At 36.9% G+C, this 26,904-nt stretch overlaps 1 protein-coding gene across 2 annotated transcripts; it reads left to right on the top strand.

The window, feature by feature from the left end:
- The first annotated feature begins 23 nt into the window (after positions 1–23).
- On the top strand, positions 24–24,627 carry LOC113233525 (coiled-coil and C2 domain-containing protein 1-like). Of its 2 annotated transcripts, none has more exons than XM_026468648.1 (14): positions 24–139; positions 607–817; positions 2,065–2,299; positions 2,752–3,050; positions 4,149–4,370; positions 5,470–5,573; positions 6,708–6,875; positions 10,253–10,418; positions 10,612–10,750; positions 13,874–14,116; positions 17,551–17,728; positions 19,174–19,325; positions 23,240–23,369; positions 24,128–24,627. In XM_026468648.1, the coding sequence occupies exons 1-14, from the start codon at positions 89–91 to the stop codon at positions 24,245–24,247; spliced, it is 2,418 nt and encodes an 805-aa protein (XP_026324433.1). In that variant the 5' UTR covers positions 24–88; the 3' UTR covers positions 24,248–24,627. The 2 variants fall into 2 exon arrangements, with proteins under 2 accessions (XP_026324433.1, XP_026324439.1); XM_026468654.1 differs by having other exon boundaries at positions 23,279–23,369; positions 24,128–24,626.
- The last annotated feature ends 2,277 nt before the right edge of the window (positions 24,628–26,904 follow it).

The following is a 26,904-nucleotide window of genomic DNA, read 5'->3' as shown; positions in this document are numbered from 1 at the left end:
TTATTTATTTCGAGAACAAAGGTGCACGCTATTAATACAAATTCTAACCAACCGTCAGTTATTAGAATCCTTATGCTAAATAGTGAAAATGTTCGGCAAAAAACCTAATTCCGGGAAAAGGAGTGGGAACTTGGCTCAGGTGAGTGAGTCATGCTTATTTGTTTGCCTTCGGGGCCAATCTCAGTTTATTCTGTACCAGTATTGTGTAGCTATCACTTTTAAAGGGGTCTGAGCTCCTACGAGTCTTATCAGTGTACAGGAAGTGCAATAGTAATTGTTGCTTTGATATCAGCTGATTACGATCTGTCAACAAAGGGTTGTGTTGTGTGATCGTAAAACAGATCTTTCGTTTTATGAGCTCCTGGTGCCTATGACTGGACAGTTAGAAAGACTGTAATTTTATAAGTTTATTTTACTCTAATTGTTTGCTACTATTCCACTTTGGCTAATGTTCACAGTGCTACAGAGTTTGCTCAGTAATACACGTGATCTCTGACAAGGTAATTTAGTTGTGTATAGTGTAGTATATCATCTTTATTCTGCAAGTATTCTTATGACTCATAATAAATAGGGTTATATTGTCTAATAAGAATTATTTCATTGCAGTATGGTCTAATAGACATCCCAGACTTCGAGAATGAAGATGAACCAATGGACTTATCAGATGATGACATTGACCTGGAAGCAGAGCTGGCGGCGATTGAAGGGGCGCCCAAAAAAACCCGTCCAAGGAAGCCGGCTCCAGTAGCTAGCGGAAATTTAGATGCTATGATCGCGCAGAGCTTGAAGGATGTGCCATCTGATGAAGATACATCTGGTAGGGTTGTTTATATAAACTATTATTGTAAATGCGAAAGTAACTCTGCCTGTTTTTGTTTTCACCCCTAAACTGCTCAACCAATATTGATGAATTTTCATTTAGAGATAGATGGGAGGAGAATGACATGGGGTACTTTTGTCACAAAAATAAACCTTAAAGGGCATTGACTTAAAAATAAATGGACGACGGGTCTAATACAAAAATCATGTAAAAAATGTCCCAAGTCAACCTATTTAAACGTAGTGACATGTAAAGGAATATGAAAAAGCTAAAACGTTGAATTTAAATTGTAATATCATTGCAATACTGTCTAATTTTGCTTGCTTCGCTATCAGACGAACAAACGAAGACTAAAGTGTGAATGACGCTCTGTAAACGATTTTAACGCCCTATAAGTTCGGTCACTTTATAGCGCGGATCCGACGTCTATATAATTTAAGTCAATGTTAGAGGGGGTGAAATAGGGGATGATAGTTTGTATGGCGAACCAATAAAAATGAAAATGAATATAGTGCAGTTCTTATTGTACTCAAGACAAAATTGCGGGTACCATAATATGTCATACATATATTAGTTTAGACTAGTGTTAACTAATTTAATTTTATAAAAATGTGTGATTTACACATTTATTTGACAAGGTTACCTTTAAGATAGTCTGTCATTAGAAACACTTTTCATCATGTTAAAGTGTTAACAGTCTAGGACTCTAGGTGCTAGATGAGGTCTCGAGTTCGATTCATAGTAGAAATAATTTAAGAAACATCTCTAAATTGGTCTGAATTATAAAGGTACTGGTTTGGGCCTCACAATTTATTTTGTTTCTTCTTTGAAGTCTATCACAAAGAAGAAACAACAATCTGTTTTCCGTTCACTGTTATCAGGAGTCATTAGAGCAATGTTTCTTAAACTGCAATCTGTGGACCTTTGGGGATCCAAAAGTATATGTCCAAGGTGGTTTGCTGACTCATAAAAATAAACAAATTTGAAAGCAAAACAATCTTGTTTCTTTTCATTACCATGACTAAGAGAAAAAATCAATGATGTTGTTTTGTATTGACAAAATATCCTTGACATTTTTATGTGATATCTCTTTGGAGCTATGGATACGTTGATCCATGGTTGGAGATAATCGATAGTTGTCATAGCTCCATCAAAAAAAAATGTTATTCTCTCATCTGGTGTTGAACATACTGGTTTTTTATTGTTGGTATCACATTAAGTTACTTAAATTTTTCATCAACTAGGAGATGAAAATGACCCAGATCTCCTGAATGAACTAAAAGAACTAGGCATAGAAGATGAAGAGGTAATTCCCGACCAAGCTCCGTCTCCACCTCCACGCAGCTCTCGTCCCGCCCCGCCACCACCATCTTTAAGTACCGAAAGCAGCACCATCAGCCTACTGCAAGACAGAATATTGAACTACACCGCTGCTGAGAAACATGCCAAGGAGACCGGTGAAAGCAGTCGGGCTAGAAGGTATTTGTTTGTTCTTCTTTATTTTTACTGACTGTTTTGATTAATACCTGTTGTGAATGCAACAGAATTTTTGCAACTTAATTTAATGCAATTTTCAAAGCAGTAACTAAATGCTCGTCAAGGGCACATTATGTAGGCCGGAGGTTCTATTTTGAACCAATTAACTAACACCACAAACATGTTATTTCGTCCTTACCACATATTTAAAGAACTTTTGTATGAACTAACAACGGTCAAAAAGAACTTTCACTTTGAATTGTACTTTTATAAGAAACCACCACTTTTTAGCGATTAATGGCACTACTCTTGTAAACCAGTTACTTATTGCCAATATATTACCGTCAACAATAAATCGTCAGTAATTTAACAAGCTCATCGAGATCCTCAACATTTTCTACTTGGGTCTGGCGGCTACGATACCATAACTTATTTTTCGTTGTTTTTACTCCAAGGTTCGCACGCGGCCTTAAAACGCTACAAGATCTACTCAAGCACGCAAAAGCAGGCAAACCTGTCAACGACGCAGACATCCCACCTCCAGTTCCCATTAAGGCGACACAGCCAACAGTTACTGAACCTCCAGCTCCGGAAACACCTTCGGCTCCTGAATTACCCGCGACAGAACCTGTTGAAGAGGCAGAACCGGAACCGCCAATCTCGCCGGAACCTAAGGAACCGCCCCCAGCACCACCCAGAGTTGAAAGTCAGGGTTTGGACCCTGCAAGACAGCAGGGAATACAGATAATATTGAGTGAGTTGAATTTAGTTTACATTATAGTTGTCATTTAAATTTTTAAGAATTGATTCCATTGACTCAACAATGACTCTTCTGCTGAAATTTTAATGTTTTAGAAGAGAACAATTAAACTGAATACATATAAAGCCAGGGAAACAAATCAGATATGGATTAGTAGGATTCTTAAAGATTTGTATTGTTAATTTTAAGCAACATAGGAACACGTAATGGTTCCCGTTGTAACTTGGAGATAGGCAGTAAGTGTCTGTGACAGAGATGCGTGGCACTCGATGCGGCAGTTTTGACCACCTGTTTTAAGGTCATGGGTTTTGACCGTCTATTAGAGAAAACATATTGGAAAAGAAAATTATAGGTAGAGTAAGACAGTTTAATTGGTATATGGAACAGTGAAAACGCTCAGGCTAAGTGGGGCAGGGATAGGGGTGTACGAAAAGAGTCTACCCACACGACGTACCTTCCTGTACATTTGGCGCACCCTGGACTACAATCGATGAGCACCTTACGCCGATTGGCAAATCCTCTAACGGCCCTGGCAAGCATTATAGTGGCATGCCATCGATACTATAAGGTTAATTATCTATGATTATTGATACAGAGATCGAATACAGAAAAATTTCTACGACCTGGTGGGATTTTAATCCACGAAGCCGCACCGTAGCATTGTTCTTGCCAACTGAGACACATGTCAAGTTACCGAATTGTCGAAATTCTCCTGTGTTTTTGTTATAGATCTTGGTACTGACTTTTGGCATTCGTTGCGTCTCCGCTAGTGACTCTAGTGAGAGATTTTAGGAAAACCTTCTCACTGGAGCCGATACCTTTACAGGTATCACAACCGATCAAATGTATTATTTGAGATTTTTTGTGAAATAACTCACTAGTTTTGTTATGATTATTAATATTATGTTCAAACACAGAACTTTTTATTCAAAAATCTCTCACTACTTACATACATTCATTAGCTAGTCGAGAATATTATTGGACTACATAATACAGGCTGTCAAGTTAAAAATAGAAGTTTATTGCACGTCTAGCAAACATGAAGCCGATATGCCTTATGTATTGTGATCGCTATTTTTTTGTGTATTCCAGGACGCAAACAAGAATTCAAAGCTGCAGCTCTGTCAAGTAAGAACGCCGGTGACAAAGCATTAGCTCTGGAGTACCTAAAAGTCGTCAAACAGTTCGATATCGTTGTCGATGCCTATAAGAATGGACAGGAGATGGATCTGAGTGAACTGCCTACACCGGAGGCTATCGCGGCAGCTTTTAAGTCCCAGCAGAAGGGGGAAGACGTAGTGCAGAATGCCAGTGGTAAGATATCACCCACCAGCCATTTCTTTATTTTGCAAATTTTATGTCCATAATTCAATGATCCAATTAAGACGGGTTTGCCGAGAGAACAGGTTCAAATTCCTACGGTGGCATGTGCCTATGCTTACACAAACTCAAATACTATTTACTTCGAAATCGTCATATAGACTAACCTCTACTACACATTCGTAATTCAGATTCATTGAAAAGATTGAGTAAGAAACTCTAGGGTTTGCACTTTGCAAATAAACATTTTTCTTTTTTTCTGTCTTCCACTTTTAACAACGCTATATCTAGTTAGTGACAATGGGGTCTATTCAGAACCCTATGATAGTTGTCGACCAATCGGTTTGATATCGTACGATTTCTTTTCATTTTTACTCACTACAGTTTGATTCGGGCAAACTGTCTTATTCCATACCGAACCGAAATAACGTCACACTCGTACGATTATTCGAGCTTTTCGACCAGAAAATGCTACAAACGTTATTCAGAACACAGGTATCGAATGAAAGTTACCGAGAGTCTTATTATTTACTGCCTCCGTGGCCGAACGGTTTCCATGCCGGACTGCCACGCAGAGGTCCCAGGTTCGATTCCCGGGCCGGGAGAAATAGTTGTATGGCCTACAATTATTTCTCTCGTGAGTTTGGGTGTAATTTGTGGTTTTCTATGTGTGTGTCCATGGCACCCGCGACACAGGGTTTTCGCTAGTGCGGGGCTATGTTGAGTGTGTGCGTTATTTATTATTATTATTATTATTTATTATTGTTTACAAAGCAAGAATGTAATATGGAAATCTTTTAATATTTTAAATAATGCATTCAATAAATGCATTAGCAGTAACGCAAATGCATTCCTATTCTTTATTTTATTCTATTATTCGTTCGTTCGAACGTTTAACTCAAATGTTCTGAATAGCTTCGATTCGAGAACGATATCCAATTGAACGACTCCTCCTGGTCCTGCTGCGTTCCAGGTGGCAATTAGGGACACCCAGCCATTTACACGGAAACTTTAGTTCTTATCGTGCCCTTTGTCATGAACGAATGTAACTTGTTTAGCGTAAATTTTCTTGTTAAATTGCCTTGTTATTTAGAACCTGTACCAACCCCCGCACCCGCAGCGGACGTAGGCGGTGGTGGGTTGATAATTGCGTCATCACTTGGTGAGGCGTTGAGGCAACGACTAGCAGCGTTCCAGGTACGTATTATTCAACAAAATTTAGAGATTTTTTTTTCGAAGAAATTGTAATTTTATTTGACGTCATTGTATTCGTATAATATTATATTATTCTGTGTTTATTTATATATTAACAACAACAATGAATATAAAACAAAATAGTGAAACTAAATTCACTATTTTGTTTTATATTCATTGTTGTTGTTTATATAAGTGACGATCATATTATCCCTGGATATTATATTTTAAATTGCAATACTGTGACATTGATAATATTAAATAAATCACACCATTCTTTTCTATTCTAATAGATTTCACTTGATTTTTAACTAGACAATTCTCAGTATTGATAACTAAACTGATATTGATGTGGACAATTTTATTATATAGAATAGACTGAAAATGTTAAAACTTGGCCTATATACATAGACTTAGCATTTCTATACTTTTCATGGTAAAAAGTAAAATTCTACCACGGAATAGCAGTTGGTTTAATGTGTTTCTTTCCGCACTCGCAAACTAAAGATGTGCTTTATAATTTAACTATTGTGATATGATGCACAAGTGAAAAACAGTCCGTTCAAAGACACTCTGCTTTTGAAGGTTGATTGACAGCTCTCAACAATGTACTTAATAACGCAAATAATAATAACGCACACACTCAACATAGCCCCGCACTAGGGAAAACCTGTGCCATGGACACACACATAGACAACCACAAATTACACCCAAACTGAGAGAGATATACATATATGTAGGTCATACAAATAATTCTCCCGGCCCGGGAATCGAACCTGGGACCTCTGCGTGGCAGTCCGTTGGTAACCGTTCGGCCACGGAGGCAGTTAAACTTCAAAGTTGTGCTAACAGATGGCGCTTCAAATTATTTCATTATGCGTGAACAGAACAAAAACTACCAAATACAACATGAATTAATATGAATAAAACGAACATTAGCTCTCTTTTCTCCACAAAATTCGAATAATCTGGTCAAGCCAACGTTTCTCCGTCACACTAAGCAATGCCACGTGAACGACCGTATGCAGATCGAACAATACACTTGAATTTACTCGTGTGTTGCGCAAAATAACTATTGCTGTTTCACCAATAGGAAATACAAATCCTATAACTATTGACAACGTTTTTCATTTATAGCAACAAGAAGCAAAAGCCAAAGAAGACGGCAACGCATCGAAAGCGCGACGCATGAGCAGAATCGTGAAGCAATACCAGGACGCGATCAAACTACATGCAGCGGGCAAACCTATTGCCACTGATGAGTTACCTACTCCTGCTGGGCATGCGCCTTTTCCTACTGACAATGTGAGTATACCGTTGTTGTGATATTAATTGAATAATGTTCAAATTCAAGATATCTGTGCAAGCAAGGTACACTTGAAAACGTCAATTGATTGAACACTATGACTCATTCGTACACCATTGTACTAGATAATACTTATCATAATACTTGTAAAAGGTTAAGAGGGAGCAGAGGAAAAATTCCTAATCTTCGATTTGATTTTAGAGGGGTATATATCCACTTTAAAGTTTAAAATAAAATATTGTATGAGTAACTACACGATATATTCAAGCATAGACATTAATCAGAAACATAAAACAATAAAGTTTCCTCGATAGATAAAAAGCAGGAAATAACCTCTAATTTTCACATTTTTTCGGTTTATCCTCGAAATGCTACAGGTTATTAGGACAAAAATTAGATAATTAATTATATTTATGCATCGTCGACAACTGTCACTACGGATTTTTTTAATCCCTTTAGTTTTAGAGTTATTCCGCTAAAACGAATTTGGTACTTTTAATGCGCAAAATTCAACATCTCCTGTCGCATGTCACGCGAACTTTAGGTATATATTTGTCTCACAAATTTGGGCGGAGCCAACGTCAAAACTTTTTTGGCACGAGAGCTCTTAAATAAGGGATTACGAACGAGATTATTAGAAGCCTGGGGGCCTACCACAACCTCTTAAAATAATGTTACTGTAACCTTAGATTGACTTTTCGTGCCATGACGCGCTTAAAGTAAGCTTATTATAATGTTAAAACTATGATGTTTTATTGGCAGCTTTGTGACTATGCCTTCAGTCAGTTCGTACTATGATTCGACTTTAACATTAAAGTAATATTGTTCTTATGTCAAATTAATCAATCTTAAAACTCGGACGCAGTGGAAACAATATTATTTTCGAATTTATTGTCTAATATTGATTTGTAATGATTGAAAGTTAAGTTGAACTTATTTATTTACATAAATCTCTTCAATACTTTGTTTATTTTTTTATTTAATAGTATATAGGAAATCATATCTCGTTAAATAAAAATACGTGATGTTTATTTCGTAAAATTATGTTAGCGCCATCTATATGCTCCTTGGCGACACTAACAGTTAATCTAGCAATCAAGACTCAGCTTGTTTTATTTATTTTTCTTCATGAAAATGCGGAAAAATAGATTTTTAATAGATTTTCATTATTGCATACCTTTCTTTTTTAACAGTTAAAATTCTCTGAATGTAAATAACATTCTGCGATAAGACGATTCGGAACATCAAAAAAGAAAGAGATGGCATTATATAGTTCATATAGCGTTATTTCTTTCCTATTTTTAGTAAGGAATAGGCAATATTGGGAAATCATTTGTTCAATCACTATAGCAATAATACATTACTTGGTTGACAGGTTTGTCATAGTACGAATATGAGTAATGTTATAATAAGCTTACTTTAAGCTTCATTGAAATAAGATTGTTTTTGGTAAGGCTATGGTAGGCCCCCTGAAGTCGAAAGCTGGCGGCTTTCGGAGTCGAGATTCCTAATTCCTGTACCGCCCGTGAAACATACAATGTTTTTTATCACACTTACATTTAAATAGTATGATTGCAAGCAGGCTAACTTGACTGTAATGCCCCAAATGATACCCTGGGGACCTTTTTCTTCTCATTACAGCCATGGACGGTAATGAGAAAAAAAATGGCCTGAGGGTTTTATTTCGGGGCATTATAGTCAAGTTAGCTTGCATGCAAACGTACTATTTACGTGCAGGTGTGATGACATTGATATCTTGCTTTACTATCGCATTAGGCTAAACCTGTAATGATAGTTTAAAAGTTTTTTTTAATAAATAAATAAAAAATAAAAAATTTAATTAATACAGTGAATAGCGACATCTCTCGCCAGGACTGGTAGTTGTAAAGGTACTAACCGGGTGATAAATCTGTTAAAGATTTCTCATAGATGGCGCTACGACTAAAAAGTCGTTGAAAGACCAAGTACAAAGACACGACGCAAGCACATAGAAAAATTCGTGTGATCCGTTGGTTCGTTCCGTGGCTTAGTTGGTATAGCGTCTGGCACGGTATGCAAGAAGACGTCGGTTCGAATCCGACCGGATCGAAGGAATTTTTTCTGAGTGTTTTTTCTGAGTGTTCGATCTTTGTATTAATAATTATAACAAACTAGTGGAGTAATTTCACAAAAAATAATTGAATATCAATTCAATAAAAATTTAATTGATAAATAAAAAGTCAGATCCCCGGAGAAGAACGAGAAAGAAGCTCACGGAGTTGCTTTTCGTGAATAGATATTTGTTCACATGTATCATTTACAATATTCATTTTAAATTATTATAGTGAGAAATATGTGTATATATTATCAGGTTACAGCTAAACGAATTGTAATCCAAATATGAAGAAACTGTAATAATACATTTTATATAAAGTTTTTGTTTCAAATAGTTTTAGACCTAGTAAATGGCAGTTTTGGAATATCAACGGAGATCGTATTACTGAAGCGTATTTTACATCGCTTCTAAAATGTATTTGTGTCTTTGTGAATATGACTGTTGGAAAAGTTTATTTCCATTCCTCGTGTTAATATTCCATAAAAAAAATTAGTGTCCTTCTTAACATAAATCACATTTTTATACATGTACTATGACGTCAGTGTTGCTGTCTCTATCGGTCCTGACTTAAGCGCGGTTGTGTGGGCGAGACAGCACTTGTTCAGAAATTTTTGTGTTACGGACGGCCGACACGCGTTCGCGGCGCCTTGATAGGGCCGGTACGGTGTGGGAGACACCGAATCGGCGTATATATAAGATTCTAATTCTAATAAGAATTGTAAGGCATTCATAATTTTGACTTATATAAGGAGCTAAGTCAGATGAACATAGATCACGATTGTTAGGATAGAGGTAAAGTGTTCAATCATAAGTTTTAAAGGTATACATTTATTTATATTAGGTATTTATATTTTGTGCTACGTTATATCTATACCAATAATATTTTGTTAAATAAATAATAAAATTGCTGTTCTGTACTAATTATAAGGCAAAAGTGTTAATAAAGATATTATTATTATTATTATTATTATTATTATACAGTCCACTTATTTCGTAAGTTTTAATAAACAGGAAGAATTTATTGAAGTAAAGGGGAATACCCAACAAGTTGGTCCTTCTACCCGGATAGAATAGGAAATCTAACGATTTGTTTTCTGTTTCGTAGTTCGATGTTCATTTAAACAATACGGTAAATATATAAATGAAATCACTTTATTTATGGTGTCTCTTGGTCTGCCGAGGTTTGTTGTTTTTCACAATTTTGTCATTTAAAACCTTTATAATTTAACGGGAGATATAACAAACCTAAGATAATACTATACGACTATGTATTTGTTTTAGGCACACTCTGCCATTAGCGCGACGCCATCGCGCCCCGCCCCGTCCCCCTCCCCCTCTCCGCGGCCTTCGGCCAAACCAGTCTTGTCGCGACACGACAAGCAGCTGGCCTACCTGCTGCTGAGGCAGAAAGAGTTCAAGGAAGCGGCTTTGAAATCTAAGAAGAATGGTAAGTCGCTCTAAAACTAAGCTAAGTAATATTTGCATTCTAACTACGGTGCAACAAGATCGATTAATTTAAATAATTTGATTGATCGAATGATTTGGGATATACCGACTGACTAATCCCGCGGCTTGATTTACCTTATTTCGCAGTTGTGATTGGTCAGTTTAAATTTTGAGCTTGAATGAATTTTGAACAGGTGATATGGAACAAGCAAAGGAGTACCTTCGCGCTGCAAAAGGTTTCGATTCAGTGATAGACGCCGCTCGTGGTGGCTTGGCTGTCGACCTCAAATCGTTGCCACTGCCGCCGCGGGCCAAGACACAGATTGAACACACGTGAGTCAATAAAACTACATGACTGATCCCTATCCCTGACCTAGACATCTTCCGGTCCCTCCGGCCGCGTAGGAATTTGGGAACTGGCGAGACGCCGTTTATTCAGGTGATGAATTGGGAGATTTGGTAGTCGGCAGCTCAGCGGTGGCAACCGTTAGTTAGTTAGTTCCGGTAACTATCTGAAAAATAGGGAGGGTGCTGTACTTGTACCCGGGGCGGCTCACCTAATGCACTAGCCTTACAAAGAACCGGATGAAGTCCATGCAAACGTGCTGACCCGGGGTTAGTAATGTAGAAAGATATGGGGCTGTCCATCCCTATATTAAAGTTCATGAATCGACAATAAAATTGGATATAATCATTGACTTACAAATAAATGGACGACGAGTCTAATACAAAAACCACGAAAAAAATGTCCCAAGTCAACCTATTTAAACGTAGTGACATGTAAAGGAATATGAAAAAGCTAAAACGTTGAATTTAAATTGTAATGTCATCGCAGTACTGTCTAATTTTGCTTGCTTCGCTGTCAGTCGAACAAACGAAGACTAAAGGATGATTCACGCTACACCGTGTCGCGGCCGGGCCGGGCCTCGGCCGGGACACGTCCACCGTGCGCCGGTCGGCCCAGTCATTCATGTTACACCGGGCTGTTTGAGTGTATTATTTGCACGAAATCTGTGTTATGTGGTTTTTGTCAGCCAGTGATTTCATCTGTCGATTGACTTGACGCTTATGTAAATATGCAATTTTCACAATTTGAATTGGCAGCTATTGCAATTGCCATCGATGACGAAGTATTGGAAAAACAAAGCGAAACTTCTAAAAGAAGATGGAGTGTACATCCAACCTGGAGAAAGCGAGAAGCAGAAGGAGTATTTGCTTTACTTTACAAAGAATTAATAGATTACGAGATATGCATATGTTCATGTTACAACGTGTTGGGGCCGGACCGTGCCAGAGCCGGGAAACAATACCCACCGACATTTCACGGCTCGGTCGCGACACGGTGTAGCGTGAATCATTCTTAAAGCGTGAATGAAGCTCTGTATGCGATTTTAACGCCCTATAAGTTCGGACACTTTTTAGCGCGGACCCGACGTCCATATAATTGTAAGTCAATGGATATAATCGATCTGTATCTCAGTTCGTATAGCGGTAGTAACGTTGGGGCAACAAACACAATTTCCTGTTCAGACGGAATGAAGGAATTTTTGTGTGTCGGTCGACCTTTACATCAATAATAAATAAATATTAGACAACATCAATTGCGTTGCTCTGATCCCAAAGTAAGTAACTAAAGCTATAGTGTTATGGAAATCGGAAGCAACGGCGGTACAACAAACACCCAGAGAGAGACGAGACAATATAGAAAAGTTAGTTTTCTTCATTGACCCGGCCGGGGATCGAACCCGAGGGTTGCGGTTCAACAGATATAATTAATGTATGGTACACAGACATTTGACATATTCTTGCATGATATGAAGGTCACTGGGTATAATAGACGATTGATATAACAACTTTCAATCTAATATACCGATGGCATAATGTTCTGTGTAAATGTGGCATTTTATATAAAAATTTAAAATGAACATTCACTGATTATAATGTATATTATTAATATAATTCCTGTGGTGTTTAAGTGCAATGGTTAATGAACCGAATTTGTTTGCATTTCCTAGTTGGTTCGACCTCCTCCTGTGCGTTTAGGTTAGGTTAGTATATGACAAAGCTGCACGAGCCGAGCGAGCGCAGAGAACGTACCGCGGATGCGGCCGTAGATTGCCAGAACCGAATTTGTTTGCATTTGCTAGTTGGTACGACCTTTTTCTGTGGGTTTAGGTTAGATTAGTATATGACAAAGCTGCCCGAGCCGAGCGAGCGCAGAGAACGTACCGCGGCAGCGGCCGTATATTGCCAGAACCGAATTTGTTTGCATTTGCTAGTTGGTACGACCTTTTTCTGTGGGTTTAGGTTAGGTTAGTATATAACAAAGTGCCAGAACCGAATTTGTTTGCATTTGCTAGTTGGTTCGACCTCCTTCTGCGGGTTTAGGTTAGATTAGTATATGACAAAGCTGCCCGAGCCGAGCCAGCGCAGAGAATATCCCGCGGCAGCGGCCGTATTGTAGGTACATTTAATGAAATAAAAAAAAATCCTATTAACATTGCTTAGTAACATAGGTACAGTAGTAATACAGAATAAATATAGGGCGCTTCAACTATGCATAAAATGAAATATTGTGTTGTATTATTTAATACATTATACTGGTGGTACTTATACCATTTGTTAATTATGTCACTTAATCATTATATCTAATGTTTGTTATACTGAAGGTTTATTATACACATTAAAATTGCCTTTTGTTGTTATACCTTTTGTTGATTATATATAGTGAGTGATTATATTATCTTAGGAATTATATCAAATGTTGTTATACAAAGTGAAAATATATTATTTGTTGTTACATTTTCCATTACACACCCCGAACCCGAGACCTTACAGAAAACCGTTGTTATCGACGCAAACCAACGCAAGCCGAAGCTAGCCGACGTTATTTTTTACTTTATCAATTCTTTCACTACCTCGCCTCGGTGGCCGAACGTTTACCATGCCGGACTGCCACGCAGAGGTCCCAGGTTCGATTCCCGGGCGGGGAGAAATAGTTGTATGGCCTACAATTATTTCTCTCGTGAGTTTGGGTGTAATTTGTGGTTGTCTATGTGTGTGTCCATGGCACCCGCGACACAGGGTTTCCCTAGTGCGGGGCTATGTTGGTGTGTGCATTATTTATTATTATTTATTACTAATTTTGTATATTTTCAAAGGCTAATTATTTGATTAAAGTTCATAGTGTAGTATGTGTGTGCAATTTCAACACGTCGTCGTGACTCGTGACCATGCAAAGATGTTGGTTGCACCATCGATCAAACACGGGCTAAATAAATCCACCCCCAGGCCTGCAAGGGGCGCGCGGGGTGCTGGGGGGTCACACGAATGACGCGATTTGCAATACAATAAGTGTAATGCAGTTCGCTAGTTTTATTCAGTGGATACCCCTTGTACGTGATATGGCTCTAGTTCGCACTAATGTTTTAAAAAAAAATATTTAAAACTTTTCAGCTTCGATATGGTATCAGCAGAAGATTGTGATCCGCCAGATAACGCCTCTGTAGCGTCAATAAACTCTATGACAGACGAAGACGCGCTGTCAAAGCTGCACCAGCAGCTAGCGAGCCAGTTGAAAATATGCCAAACTAACAGAGACCATTACAGAGAGATGGGCAATATAGCCGAGATGAACAGGTTTGAACATGCTGCCGTAAGGGTCAAACAAGATTTGGATGTCGTTTCTGTTGCTAAAAGGTTAGTTTTCAATACTCAATCATTTTATTGCTCTCTCTATAACGTCGTCATAGAGTGAATACCTATGTATGTGATTTTTATGTAATTTTTCTGGACGAAGATAAAAATGTGGTCTAAAATGTAGTAAACGCAATAATATTTGCAGTTAGTATTTTAATTAGTTAAATTATACCTCTTTCAGATACTATATCGTAAAGTAAGATGAACTTCTCTCAAACTCGTATCTTAAAGCACAAAGTAATGAAGTGCAAAAAAATGGATTGTATATATAAATTTTGCAGGCTGATTTTACATCAAATTTCCTTTGTATTCTTACGAAAGCTTTTACCTATTCTTAAATTAATGCATCCTAATTAACACCCTTGATAAAAAAATTAAAATAAATAGAAAGTTTTGAATAAACACTCTTTATAATATCCGAGTTTGAGAAAGTAAGGCATCGGTATTGAGCAAGAAGTTTTCAAGTTTTTCTTCAACAAAAATCGGTAAAAACGAACTATCTGAAAATGCATATGCGAGCTTTTCACTCTAAGGCGACGCTAAGTGGAATACATGTTACAATCTAAATAGCTCTTTGTGAAAGAATTTGTCCAGGGAAGTCATTGACTTACAATTATATGGACGTCGGGTCCGCGCTAAAAAGTGTCCGAACTTATCGGGCGTTAAAATCGTATACAGAGCATCATTCACGCTTCAGTCTTCGTTTGTTTCTTCTGACAGCGAAACAAACAAAATTAGACAGTACTGCGATGACATTACAATTTAAATTCAACGTTTTAGCGTTTTCATATTCCTTTACATGTCACTACGTTTAAATAGGTTGACTTGGGACATTTTTTTCGTAGTTTTTGTATTAGACCCGTCGTCCATTTATTTGTAAGTCAATGAGGGAAGTGCTGCCACCTTACCTATTTCTGTCGTCAGCAATGTGAGCACATAATCGTAATCATTTATTCATAATTTCCATTACATGTTTTTATAGTATAAAAGTAACGGGACTTACTCGCGTAGTATTTTAGTCGGAAGCGGTCCGACTAGTTTCAACCATAATCGATGGTTTTTATCGGGGGTTGAGTGCAACGTTCGCGACCGCGTCACGTCTAGCACTGCGCACTTACCTTATGTCAGGGGGGTGACGGATGTGGTTGGAAACTTGTTACGCCAAAGGTACAGCATCAAGACAATATTACGTCCTCTCACACAGCTGCGACAATTGCTTCGCTCTTCAAAGACAGAGACCTTTTGGAGGGCCCTGGTGTCTATATGGTTCCCTGTGACTGCGGCAAGTGTTACGTCGGCGAAACGAGACGGAACGTGGCTACTAGGCTAGCTGAGCATATCCGATCCATGATGACGAAGAACCAAGATGTCAATGGATCTGCGGTGGCAGACCACTTTCTGAGCTCCTGTACTGGTCACTACATCCGTTTTGACAGAGCTAAGGTTTTAGCGCGAGAGAAGTATTTTGTGCCCCGCAAAATCCGAGAGGCTATTGAAATAAGTAGGCGACCAAATTTTAATAGAGACGGAGGCTGGAGCTTGCCATCAACCTGGAAGCCGTGTCTTCATGGCGCTCGGTATGCAGCTGCAGATGTTAGTGGTAACGACGTGGCGAGCTCTGTGTGCTGGACTGTTCCCGACGACAATTCTACGGACAGCAGTAGCGAAGAAGAGTTCCAGGACGCGCTGACGCAACGTATCAGCCCCCCGAGTTCCCCACTGCGGACTGCATCGTCGGCGCGCGCGCAGAGAACCGCAGCGCGCAGTGCTAGACGTGACGCGGTCGCGAACGTTGCACTCAACCCCTGAAGAAGACCATCGATTATGGTTGAAAGTAATTGCACCGCTTCCGACTAAAATACTACGCGAGTAAGTCCCTTTTTAACCGACTTCAAAAAAAAGGAGGAGTATAATGTCTGACAACCGCGTTAGTTTTCACAACAAAACATTACATGTTAATTTAGTACCTTAAATGTCAATGAGAATAGTAACTAAACGAATGCATTGAATTGCATTATAAGCTGATTTTAAATAAAAATAGTAACCTACATACAATAAAATAAATTACATACATACATTAAAAAAAAATACATAAATTAAAAAAAAGCTCTGGATTAGCTACATTTTTAGCCTAAAGCGAAAGGAAGACGTGCTCGGAGCGCTAGTGATATCGTCAGGTAGGAGATTGCATACGCGATGGCTTATTGCATCGTGCAAGATCGCCGCGGAGGCGGCCTCCTATGGCAGTGTGTACCGTTCATTGTCTCATATCTGTACGAACTGATACAAGTGATTACGTGCATACATGGCTATCTGGAGTATCAGCAGACAGACCCTAAGGACGGTTTGCGGACTGTGTGCACTCATTATTAGAAATACGGCCACGGCCCGTATAACGCGTCTCTGCAGCCGGAAAGCCCGTTCCGAGGATGGTGGTGCTGGTGGAATTACAGGCACATGAGACTTGTCAACTTATGTCTCGAGGTGACGGGTGCAGTGACAGTGCCCGTAAGATCTTTGCAATTTAAGGTTCAGAGCGGCACTGCAACTGTTATGGCTAGGGGTGTCGCTTACCAGCAGTACTTGTTTGTCCCATCACTTATTATAATAATAATAATCTCAGTACGAGTACTAAAAAAACCGACCTCGAAAGAAAGTGGAATTACGTCTATTTGCTAAGTTTTATTGAAATATCCCCTAGTTCGCCACTATACAGGACTTGACACTGGAGATAATAAAAATCGGTTCTCACTACTCAAAGTATATTGAGAGAAAAACGCCTTGAATTGGAGAAATAGCAAAATCAACCATTAAAGTAATTGCTCCTAAATTAAAGTTAGGCGCTAAATATAAAAATGAATCTTCATGCGTGAACAGCCACCCTTCTTCAAAATGAAATGGGACCACTATGGAAGTACCCCCTTTCCAACAAAAAAGAATCATGAAAGTCGGTTCACAATACCTGAGTTATCGCGTAACAAAAAAGAACATACAGACGAATTGAGAACCTCCTCCTTTTTTGAAGTCGGTTAAAAAAAGTATTACGGTCTTTCGTCGGGGATATTGCAAATCCGCGTATGTAGCATTGGTAAAAGGCGCGTATCTCCACTGAACCAAATTTTACAGGAAAGGGATTTAACGTTATTACATTGTTATTTCACTGGCTACGACTTACACTTTTGCACAGTAAGCATTCATTTTTGTTATCTACGGACTGATAACAATAGATTCCCGTAAATCACGCTGATTTTGATTGGCACGACATTTACACGGATTTCATTTGGCCACTAAATTACCGAAATGGAAAGTCATAATCCAATGCTAGTTAAGCATAGTTGCGCTATCCCCGACTCTTTGTTCCTCAGTAGGTAAAAACCCTGTATTAATAAATCACTTAACACCGTTTGTAAAACTATCTACTATTATTTTTTCAGTTTAAACCAATCACCACCAAAGTTTCATTACGAATCTAAACAATTCTCCGTGGTGCAATGCAATACGGATCTAAACGAGAACGAATTAGAGCTCACGATCGTGCGAGGCATCGCGTACAACGTTTCGAATCCTAAAGATATTGATACTTACGTCAAATTTGAATTTCCTTATCCGCAGGTAAGTAAAACTAGAGTAAAAAGCATATCTTTAGTAAGTAAAACTAGAGTAAAAAGCATATCTCATATATCTATATATATCTTTAACCAACTTTAATGGGCGAAGGAAGGAATTATACAGACTGGCCTAAATATAGTAGATAGGCAAAGGTTACTTCATTATACTGCATTTATTAGAGATGAGGTATATCGATAAAAAGTTTTCGATAATTTAATAAATGTATAGTGCGGTATTCATTCTTAATCTTATGCAGCAGTAGAGCTCCTTGTGGAAGAGTTCGTCCCGGGAAGTACTGCCGCCTTACCTATTTCTGCCGCCAAGCAGTAACGTTAGCATTACTGCGTTCCGGTTTAGAAGGGTAAGGGTGCTGGTGAAATTACAGGCACATGGGACTTGTCAACTTATGTCTCGGGGTGACGGGCGCAGTGGCAGTACCCGTCAGATCTTTGTGATTTAAAGCTCTGAGTGGCACTGCAACTGTTATGGATAGGCGGGTCGCTTACCATTAGGCGCACGACTGGTTTGACCTATAACTTGATATTATAAAAAAAATGATTAATCATAGGTAATTAATTAACATCTATTGAAAATGCATTTGAATTACAGTTGTATGTTTTATACCTTCAATATAAAAAAACACAAATCTGTACATCGTTCAGAATACGTCAGAAAAATAAAACTATCTATGAGAAAACTTTTGCTTTAAAAATCTTTTTAAATTACACTAAGAATCGACCTTACCTCATCCCTATGACAAACATCAAATGAAGTGTCACGGGGATCATCCTAGTTTACGATTAGTATAGAAAAATACGTTTTTCATGCGAAACTGAGGGCATACTTCTCGGGTCTATTATTATTAGATTATATATTTATAATTATTAATACAAAGATCGAACACTCAGAAAAAATTCCTTCGATCCGGCCGGATTCGAGCCGACGTCTTCTAGCATACCATGCCAGACGTTATACTAATTAAGCTACGGAACGAACGAGCGGACCGCATGAATTTTTCTATGTGCTTGCGTCGTATCTTTGTACTTGGTTTTTCAACGAATTTTTAGCCGTAGCGCCATCTATGAGAAATCTAAAAAGTGTAAAAAGTCTTTGAAAAACCAAATACAAAGATACGACGTCGATTCGAATCCGACCGGAACAAAGGATTTTTTCTGAGTGTTCGATCTATGTATTAATAATTACAACAAACTAGAGGAGTAATTTCACATAACAATAATTGAATATTAATTCAATAAAAAAGTATGTATATTTATATATAACATTATTATATTTTCAATATTTACATTTCGATGTACATTGGGCGATTAGCACTTTTTCCCATTGTAGTTTGCTAGTTCTTAGGACGTTAATTAACTAACTAAATTTTACGGAGTAAATGTGTATATTGCGGTTAATAGAAATACATAACGTGTTCTTTCTACACACAGGATGCTCCAGTTTCAGACCGTACTCCATTAATAAAAGATACAAACAGTCCCGTGTACAACACTGTGTTCCAATTGGCCATACAGCGCAACGCAAGACCATGCCAGCGCGTATTCAAACGCCACGGGATCAAACTTGAGGTTTATTCAAGAGGGTAAGTTTCGTGGGCTATTTACAGTGATACCGTTTAATAACGTTAGGAATGCAGTTCGAAATTTAAACTGGGCAATCGTATGGCTTTGATATCGCGTGATATGTAGTAATAAATTGAAGCTGACCAATCACGTGGAATTCCGTTGGAGGTGGCTTTCTTCATTCTTATTGTGATTGGACGAAAGTGTTTTTTTTAAATGGGACAGTATGGGGAAATCCGAAACCATAGAAAATGTTATTAATTTTGTGTGATTTAAAAAAAAATTAATTTGACCAATTTCTGCTGTCCCGATATTTTTCGAAATGATCCCTTCATGAAACGGAGTCAATCAGTACTAAAAAAATTTGATAAATTTTATTCATTTATGTGGACAGCTCACGCTTGACCAAAAAATTGACCATGCCAAAATTGTTTTCATAAAAATAGACGTTCCTAAGATACTTTCCTTGTATCTTCTATGGTTTTGGATTTTCCCATACTATCGAATTAAAAAAATAATACTGCACTCTGTCATTTGGAAAATATCGAAATACGGAAACGCCACATTTTTAAAATTTGATTCGGTCAGAAAAAGTTTTATATTATTACAATAAGAACGAAAAAGACATCACAAAAACATAAAAGACAAACACACAGCTTTTTCGTGAAAAGACGAAAAAGCTGTGTCTCCATGTGACAAGAGTTTGCTCTTGTCACATGGACACACAGCTTTTTCAGAACAGCTTAATGCGATTTCATATCTATAAGTATGGGAAGTAGCCTATAAAATACTTGGATGATTCCACGAAATCTGAGTTATGCTTTTGATAGATACTTTTAGCTTTTACTCGGTTATACGTAGGGCTCGGAGGGCTATGCATGTACTGTAGTGACAAGGCGGTAGACATTCCTTCATATTACAAGCATATTATAATAAGAAATGATCGGAATTAAAGGAAGTTAATCCACCTAGAGTACGAACGTTTTCTTAATATGGACATACCCATTTCGTCATCTATGCGTATAAAATTTCATTGTTTAGTGTTTATTTTCTAAACGTTCCAAAATCTAGGTTGTCTATTGTTTTTTAAATGGCTAAAATATTTAAATACGCAACTTCCTATAGAAACGCAACTACAATATTATTTTTTAACCGACTTCAAAAAAAGGAGATTCTCCTTTCGATGGTTTTTTTATGTATTTTATGTGACAATTTTTTGAACCGATTTTGATGATTCTTTTTTTATTGGAAAGATGGCACCTCATAATGGTCCCATTTAAATTTGAAGAAAATATTCCACCTCTAAAAGTGGCAAAACTAGGGGATTGATCCGGTTTCGCACACTTTCCGGTGACCGATTTCAATAAAACTTGACAAATTAATGTCATTTCACGAACTTTTGAGGTCGCTTTTTTTAGTACTCTGTACTGCGATTATTTGAGATAATGCTTTGTAGCAAATACTTAATAGGAAATAATAATTTATCGCCAGTGATTCAAATTTTAATAAATAATAAGAGTATTCAAATATAATCAGTTCCGAGAAGTCGCGGGATTTGTAGAAGGGAATGTCCACTTTATTCTTTAGTTTAGCTAAATTAATTCCTTTAATTGGGATCACTGATAATAAGACAAGTAGTCCAACAACCTTCAGTTCGCCGTTGTCCTATTACATCGTGTAACACAATTTTTGTTTCTGGGTTCTCAATATCATTTTCTAATTGATTCTATCATAAAAACATGAACATTTTTTATTTCCCTGCAAAAATTTGCTATTGTGGACAACGAAAAGTTGGAATCTGCATATCATTAAGGAAACTTACAAATTTCAAGCTCCTCTTTATTTAAAGACAAAAAGAGAACATATTACAAATCAATAGTATATATTTCAACCACGATTCTATAAATACCTAGTGTAGTTTTGCGAGATTATGTAAATATCACTATGTAGCTATGTGAATATTTTATTTTTTTATTTATTTAACTTTATTGACCACAATACAAAGGGTACAAAAGGCGGACTTAATGCTAAAAGCATTCTCTACCAGTCAACCTCTGAGAAAAACGAAATTCACGAACGCGGTAAATAAACAGAATATTACGGTTATATTAAAATAAATGAAACAAATTCATAATTATATATATAACAAACTAACCTAATACCTTACTTAATAATATAATACATACACTTACATACATACAAATATACTATACATATACAAAATACTTACAATATCAGAATATGATGATGATTATTGCTGTGACAAACAATTTAGAAGATGCTCATGATGAATAGGCAGCTATGTAAATACCACTGTGTCAACTATATAGTCTGTTGCAATCCGTTTTGAACGTAAAGTAAACAAAACTGTTTGGTTAAAATTCTAAAGCAATCACTCAATAAATCGAATAACACTTTCACGTATATTCCGAAAATTTCGACTCGGTATCTCATCACTTTTTCTAACAACATTTATTTGAATAGCATCGTAAAATCGTATTTGAAAAATGGTAGTCCAAAAGCGAGGTTATTTGTCAACTATGACTTGTCTATGGTTGCATAGTGCTGTACGGAAAAAAACATTCGGTTCATTCAAATAAAGTTTTTGTAATCGATTATTTCAATCACAATCTAACGAGAATCTAAGTGTAAGGATTCGAAGGAGGATTTAAAATTGAGATTTCAGAAATTTATATATGCTTATATAGGTTATATAAAGAAAACCGCTAACATGACTCAATTAAGCAAATCGATTCATTCAATTAATTAATTGATTTGTAGTTGGCATTACAATTGGCCATCACTAAACCATCTGTGATCGGGTCAGGATTCGCTCTGGACCTTTTGGAGGGAAAAGTGTCGTTTTTATTTTGAATTTCAATTATTTTGTGAAATCTAGTTTAAAGTGGAATAGGATAGTGCTATTGTGCCTTAATAGAAGATTAAAACGCGAAATTATACGAATCTCGAACTAAAATACCCGCATCGGCCCGTTTTAAGGAATCCCGAGTCAATCCAAGCACGCCGCCTCAAATTGCCTATCCTCTTTGTGGCGGCCATATTTACAGAGACATAATTAAACTTCATGTTTAGGCTGATGGCTTTGCCAAAGCCTTAATAAATAAAAAAATAAAAAAATGATCGGGTCAGTGATTTGTTTGTTTACGTTTTGTTCAAAATGGATTGAAACGTAGTATATCAAAGCGAAGTTTAGAGACTCCCCACACCAGCGTCTTTCGAGCGTCAGTGTCTTGCCAACGTACGTATGGCTTCGACACGACACACCGAAACAATGAATTTATTGCAAACCAAATTTCCCGATCGCATAATTTCATGAAATTCAGCCGTTAAGTGGCCAGCTCGATCATGTGATTTAACACCGCTGGATTATATTTTATAGGGTCATGTTGAAGACAGCGTCTATACGGAGCCAATCGAATCGATTGCAGCAATAAAACTCAACATTCGTGAAGTGATTAACGAAATAGACCCACCATTTTATCAAAAATTTATTAAAAACTTCGATGAAAGAATCGACATCTGTAACTGTGGTCGTGGTGGACATTTATCAGATATCATTAACCATTCATAATTGCCAAACCTTACTTTTTTTAATACAATAAAAATTTGAATAATTGTCATCTAAATTTATTGTTTTATTTTGATTTACAATACATAGTTCTTGTTGAAAAACCCTATAACTATGCTATAGGCAACGTGCAATTCGATCCGGGTGTCGTAACTGTCGCATTTCTCTATTTTTGTCTTTTTATCTGTAAGTTGAAGAGTTTGTGGCGCCATCTAGTTTCAATACCTACCCTGTATTATGTAAAATAGTATAACGCTATCCCTTAATGTCGACATCTCGTCTTCTCCTCTGTATCCCTGCTTGTGGGCTGTGTGTGTGTAGCGTAGTGACGTAGGCGCCGTGCAGATGTTGCGCGTGCGCCGCTGACACTTTTTTGTGTTGCAGCGGGTGGTTCTCGAAGGACACCGTCATCGGAACCGTCATAGTAAAGCTGGCACCGCTCGAAAACCATGTTACTATACATGAAGCTTTTCCGGTAAATGTTTTTTTTTATTCTACTCTTTTGTTTTCTTAATTATGACGAAACGGACAGATGTTTACAACTGTGACTTTTACACTACTTTGTACAGGGGTAGCTCAATAAAACAACCGTCGTCGGTTAGTTAACGTGCGCGTGCTATATGCCCGTTCAAACAGATATCTAGCGTCGCAAAAGCGGACCGCAGCGTACCTTTATTGTCTATACACCACAAGAATTAAATAACTTTAATTAATAGTATAAAGATCGAACACTTAGAAAAAATTCCTTTGATCCGGCCGGATTCGAACCGACGTCTTCTAGCAAACCGTGCCAGACGCTATGCCAACTAAGCTACGGAACGAACGAGTGGAAGTCACGATTTTTTCTATGTACTTGTTGCCGGATCATTGTACCAAATACAAATTACAACGACTTTTTAGTCGTAGATCTACGAGAAATCTATGAAAGTATTTCGTCACCCAGTTAGGTAACTTTACAGCTACTAGCTCTGGCTAGAGATGTCGCTATTAACTGTAATTAAATTTATATGATTAAATTTGATGGTCCAACTGGATCGAAGGATTTTTTTCTAACTGTTCGATCTTTGTACTAATAATTGTAACAAACTAGTGGAGTAATTTAAAAAAATTAAAAATTAATTGAATATCAATTCAATACAAATTTAAATAACTTTAGTTTACCTGAACCGTCGTCAATAACAAACAAAAAAGAAGCTCTTAAATAATTACAAAGAACCATGGTTTTTTTTGTAGCTCATGGACGGCAGAAGACCTGCGGGAGGATCCTTAGAATTAAAACTTCGCGTACGCACCCCTATCCTGACACAACAAATAGAGCACACCACACATCGCTGGCTCGTCATAGACAACTGATAAATTTTTGTGATTTAACACTGCAATAGAAAGAAAATGTGAGATTATTCAGTAACAGAGTGAGAGCGTAAAAACTCAATTTTTATTGCATAATATTTTTGTGCATTGGTTCTTATTGGCAGCCATTGTTTATAACCATAAAAATGAACCAACCGATTCACTAAGGTTGAACTCTACTACAGCGAAGCTGAAACAAGTGATTTTCAGTAATCTCTTAATTCATAGTTTTTTAACAAATAAAGATTTCCTCTTTATCGTAAGTTTCATTGGTATTGGGGATTTTTTAAATATGTTCTTTTTAAGCATCATCAAAAAAGTCAACTAATGAACATAGGTCTCTCCAATAAACGCCGCAACACAGAAGATATGAACGGATGGAAATAGTAGGAGAGATTGCGTTAAGGACCGTAAATGGTAGAAAAAAAGAGGCGGCCTTTGATCAGCTGTGAAAAAATAATTAGAGATACCGTTGTAATTGTGGGATTATATTAAGGTCTAAGCATACTAGCACAGCTCTAAGCATTGCGTGTTTAAAAGTAGACGTTGCAGTGCAGTGCTTTGCTAGTGCGTTTGAGCTTAAAGTGGACTGTGTGTGTGCTAATTTATCCAACTGGATTATGTCGCAACTATGTTGTAATGACAACATTTCCCGGAGACGTTTAAATCTTCTATGAAACAAATTAGTGTATAATTTTTTATGCTTAAGGGTCGATACAACCTCAATTTCAATTCAAATTTTTCCCGTATTAATACGGCACATTTTGCTTGGTCCGAGCGACAGGGACTCTGGTTTTATACCAGAATGTTTTTTTTGTACAAACGAAATTGAAGCTATTTGAAAAATTTATATCGTACACTATACGTGTTCTATTTAGTTGAATTGATATAAAAAAAAAATTGATATTTATGTGTAGTACCTATTGAATACAGGAATGCGGTTTTCTTGTAAAATATCTAGGTAAGTTCGTGTTTTTTTCTATCGTGATAATTTCTTAGCAATCGTGTTTTCACCCCGTATTGTAATTAGTGTATATACATTGACTTACAATTATATGGACGTCGGGTCCGCGCTAAAAAGTGTCCGAACTTATAGGGCGTTAAAATCGTATACAGAGCGTCATTCACGCTTTGGTCTTCGTTTGTTCGACTGGCAGCGAAGCAAGCAAAGTTAGACAGTACTGTGATGACATTACAATTTAAATTTTTCATATTCCTTTACATGTCACTACGTTTAAATAGGTTGACTTGGGACATTTTTTTCCTGGTTTTTGTATTAGACCCGTCGTCCATTTATTTGTAAGTCAATGTGTATATACTAAATTTTACTATATTATATTTTTTCCGAAGTTAGTGATTCAAAACTTTCACTGTTAGGCATCAACGAAAGTTCTTTGAGGTTGCATAGACTCTTAAACAGGAGAGTTATGAAATTTCTCATATACATAATTTGTTTTATGAAGTTCCTGTCATTTTTATGACTATATCACATGAATGTCATAGAGGCACTTTTGATGTGTTACATGTGACTTTATTATATCCAGAATGGATTATCCTTTTTCCAAGAGTGTTAAAAGCTAGTTCCTTGTATTCAAACTTTGAGAAAGGTTTGTTTTGTGCGACGTCTGGAAATGTTATGGAATGAATATGTAGGACAATAGTTTGTAATAAAAGCACTTTATTTTTATAAAACCGAGTCTGTTATAGCAACTTTAAAGACGCAATTTTTAAAAAGTCTACGTCACAATTTTTTAATCTTTGTATTTTTTATGCATTTTTGTATAATAAAAAAAATTTTCCTTCCATATACTTGCAATATGTGTTTTTTATTAAAACAACTAGCTTTAGTTTCTAAGTTTCGTATTACTTTGTACATATTATTGGTTTTAGTGTATTATATTGTTTTGATCTGCTCAGTTAAATAAAAATCGCTTATAAAAGGTGCCTCCGTTATTATTTGTTATTGTAACTATTTGTAGATAATGATATTGTTAATCAATTATCAGATATAATGGTGAATATAATTAAATGTGATATCCCTACACTCGTTCGTTTTCTTACCGATTTCAAAAAAGGTGCAGGTTCTCACTTGATCAAGTACCTTCTCTTATATTCGTTAAACTCGTGTTCCTGTAGGAAATGAAACTATTTATTCGGAATTACATCGCGCATTTTGTTTTTTCAAACAAACCAACTTTTCGGGTTCTTAATAACAGTTTGATTTTTATTGTCTCTCCCGATCGGAAACTGCGTCTTTTCCGAATCGAGGCGCATAATTGCGATTCACAACTGGTAGATCGGAAACCTTTCACATTTCTAGCCGGATTTCGAAACAATAGTTGATTTAACTCACAAATTAGAAAGATGTAGTAGGAAGCAGGTTCATCTTCTCACTCAGAAACCCGTCTGATTTCGAGACTACCCGATTGGGTGTGGAGACTGACTAAAGTATTTAACCAGTTATGTCTATAATTTTGTAACTATTTAGTGGTAAATGGAGTGGTTTGTGTTAATAAAAATAGTTTCATTTCCAATATGTAACAATCGCGAAAATCTAAGAACTCGATATCGAATTCCTGAGTTAAAGCACAGCTAATAATACTATATCATAAAAATAGTACTCCCAATCTCATGATTGGGATCAGTTGGGATTGTATGAA

Source organism: Hyposmocoma kahamanoa, unplaced genomic scaffold, assembly GCF_003589595.1.
Source record: "Hyposmocoma kahamanoa isolate Upper Pololo Valley unplaced genomic scaffold, ASM358959v1 102, whole genome shotgun sequence".
NCBI lineage: Eukaryota > Metazoa > Arthropoda > Insecta > Lepidoptera > Cosmopterigidae > Hyposmocoma > Hyposmocoma kahamanoa.
Note: the sequence above shows the minus strand (reverse complement) of the source record. Positions and strands in the feature narration are given on the sequence as shown.

Excerpts from the sequence above, each read along its gene's own strand:
- LOC113233525 (XM_026468648.1), top strand. The coding sequence starts at position 89 with ATGTTCGGCAAAAAACCTAATTCCGGGAAAAGGAGTGGGAACTTGGCT. Across the intron at positions 4,371-5,469 it reads CGTAGTGCAGAATGCCAGTG|AACCTGTACCAACCCCCGCA; the intron begins GTAAGATATCAC and ends CTTGTTATTTAG. Across the intron at positions 5,574-6,707 it reads AACGACTAGCAGCGTTCCAG|CAACAAGAAGCAAAAGCCAA; the intron begins GTACGTATTATT and ends TTTCATTTATAG.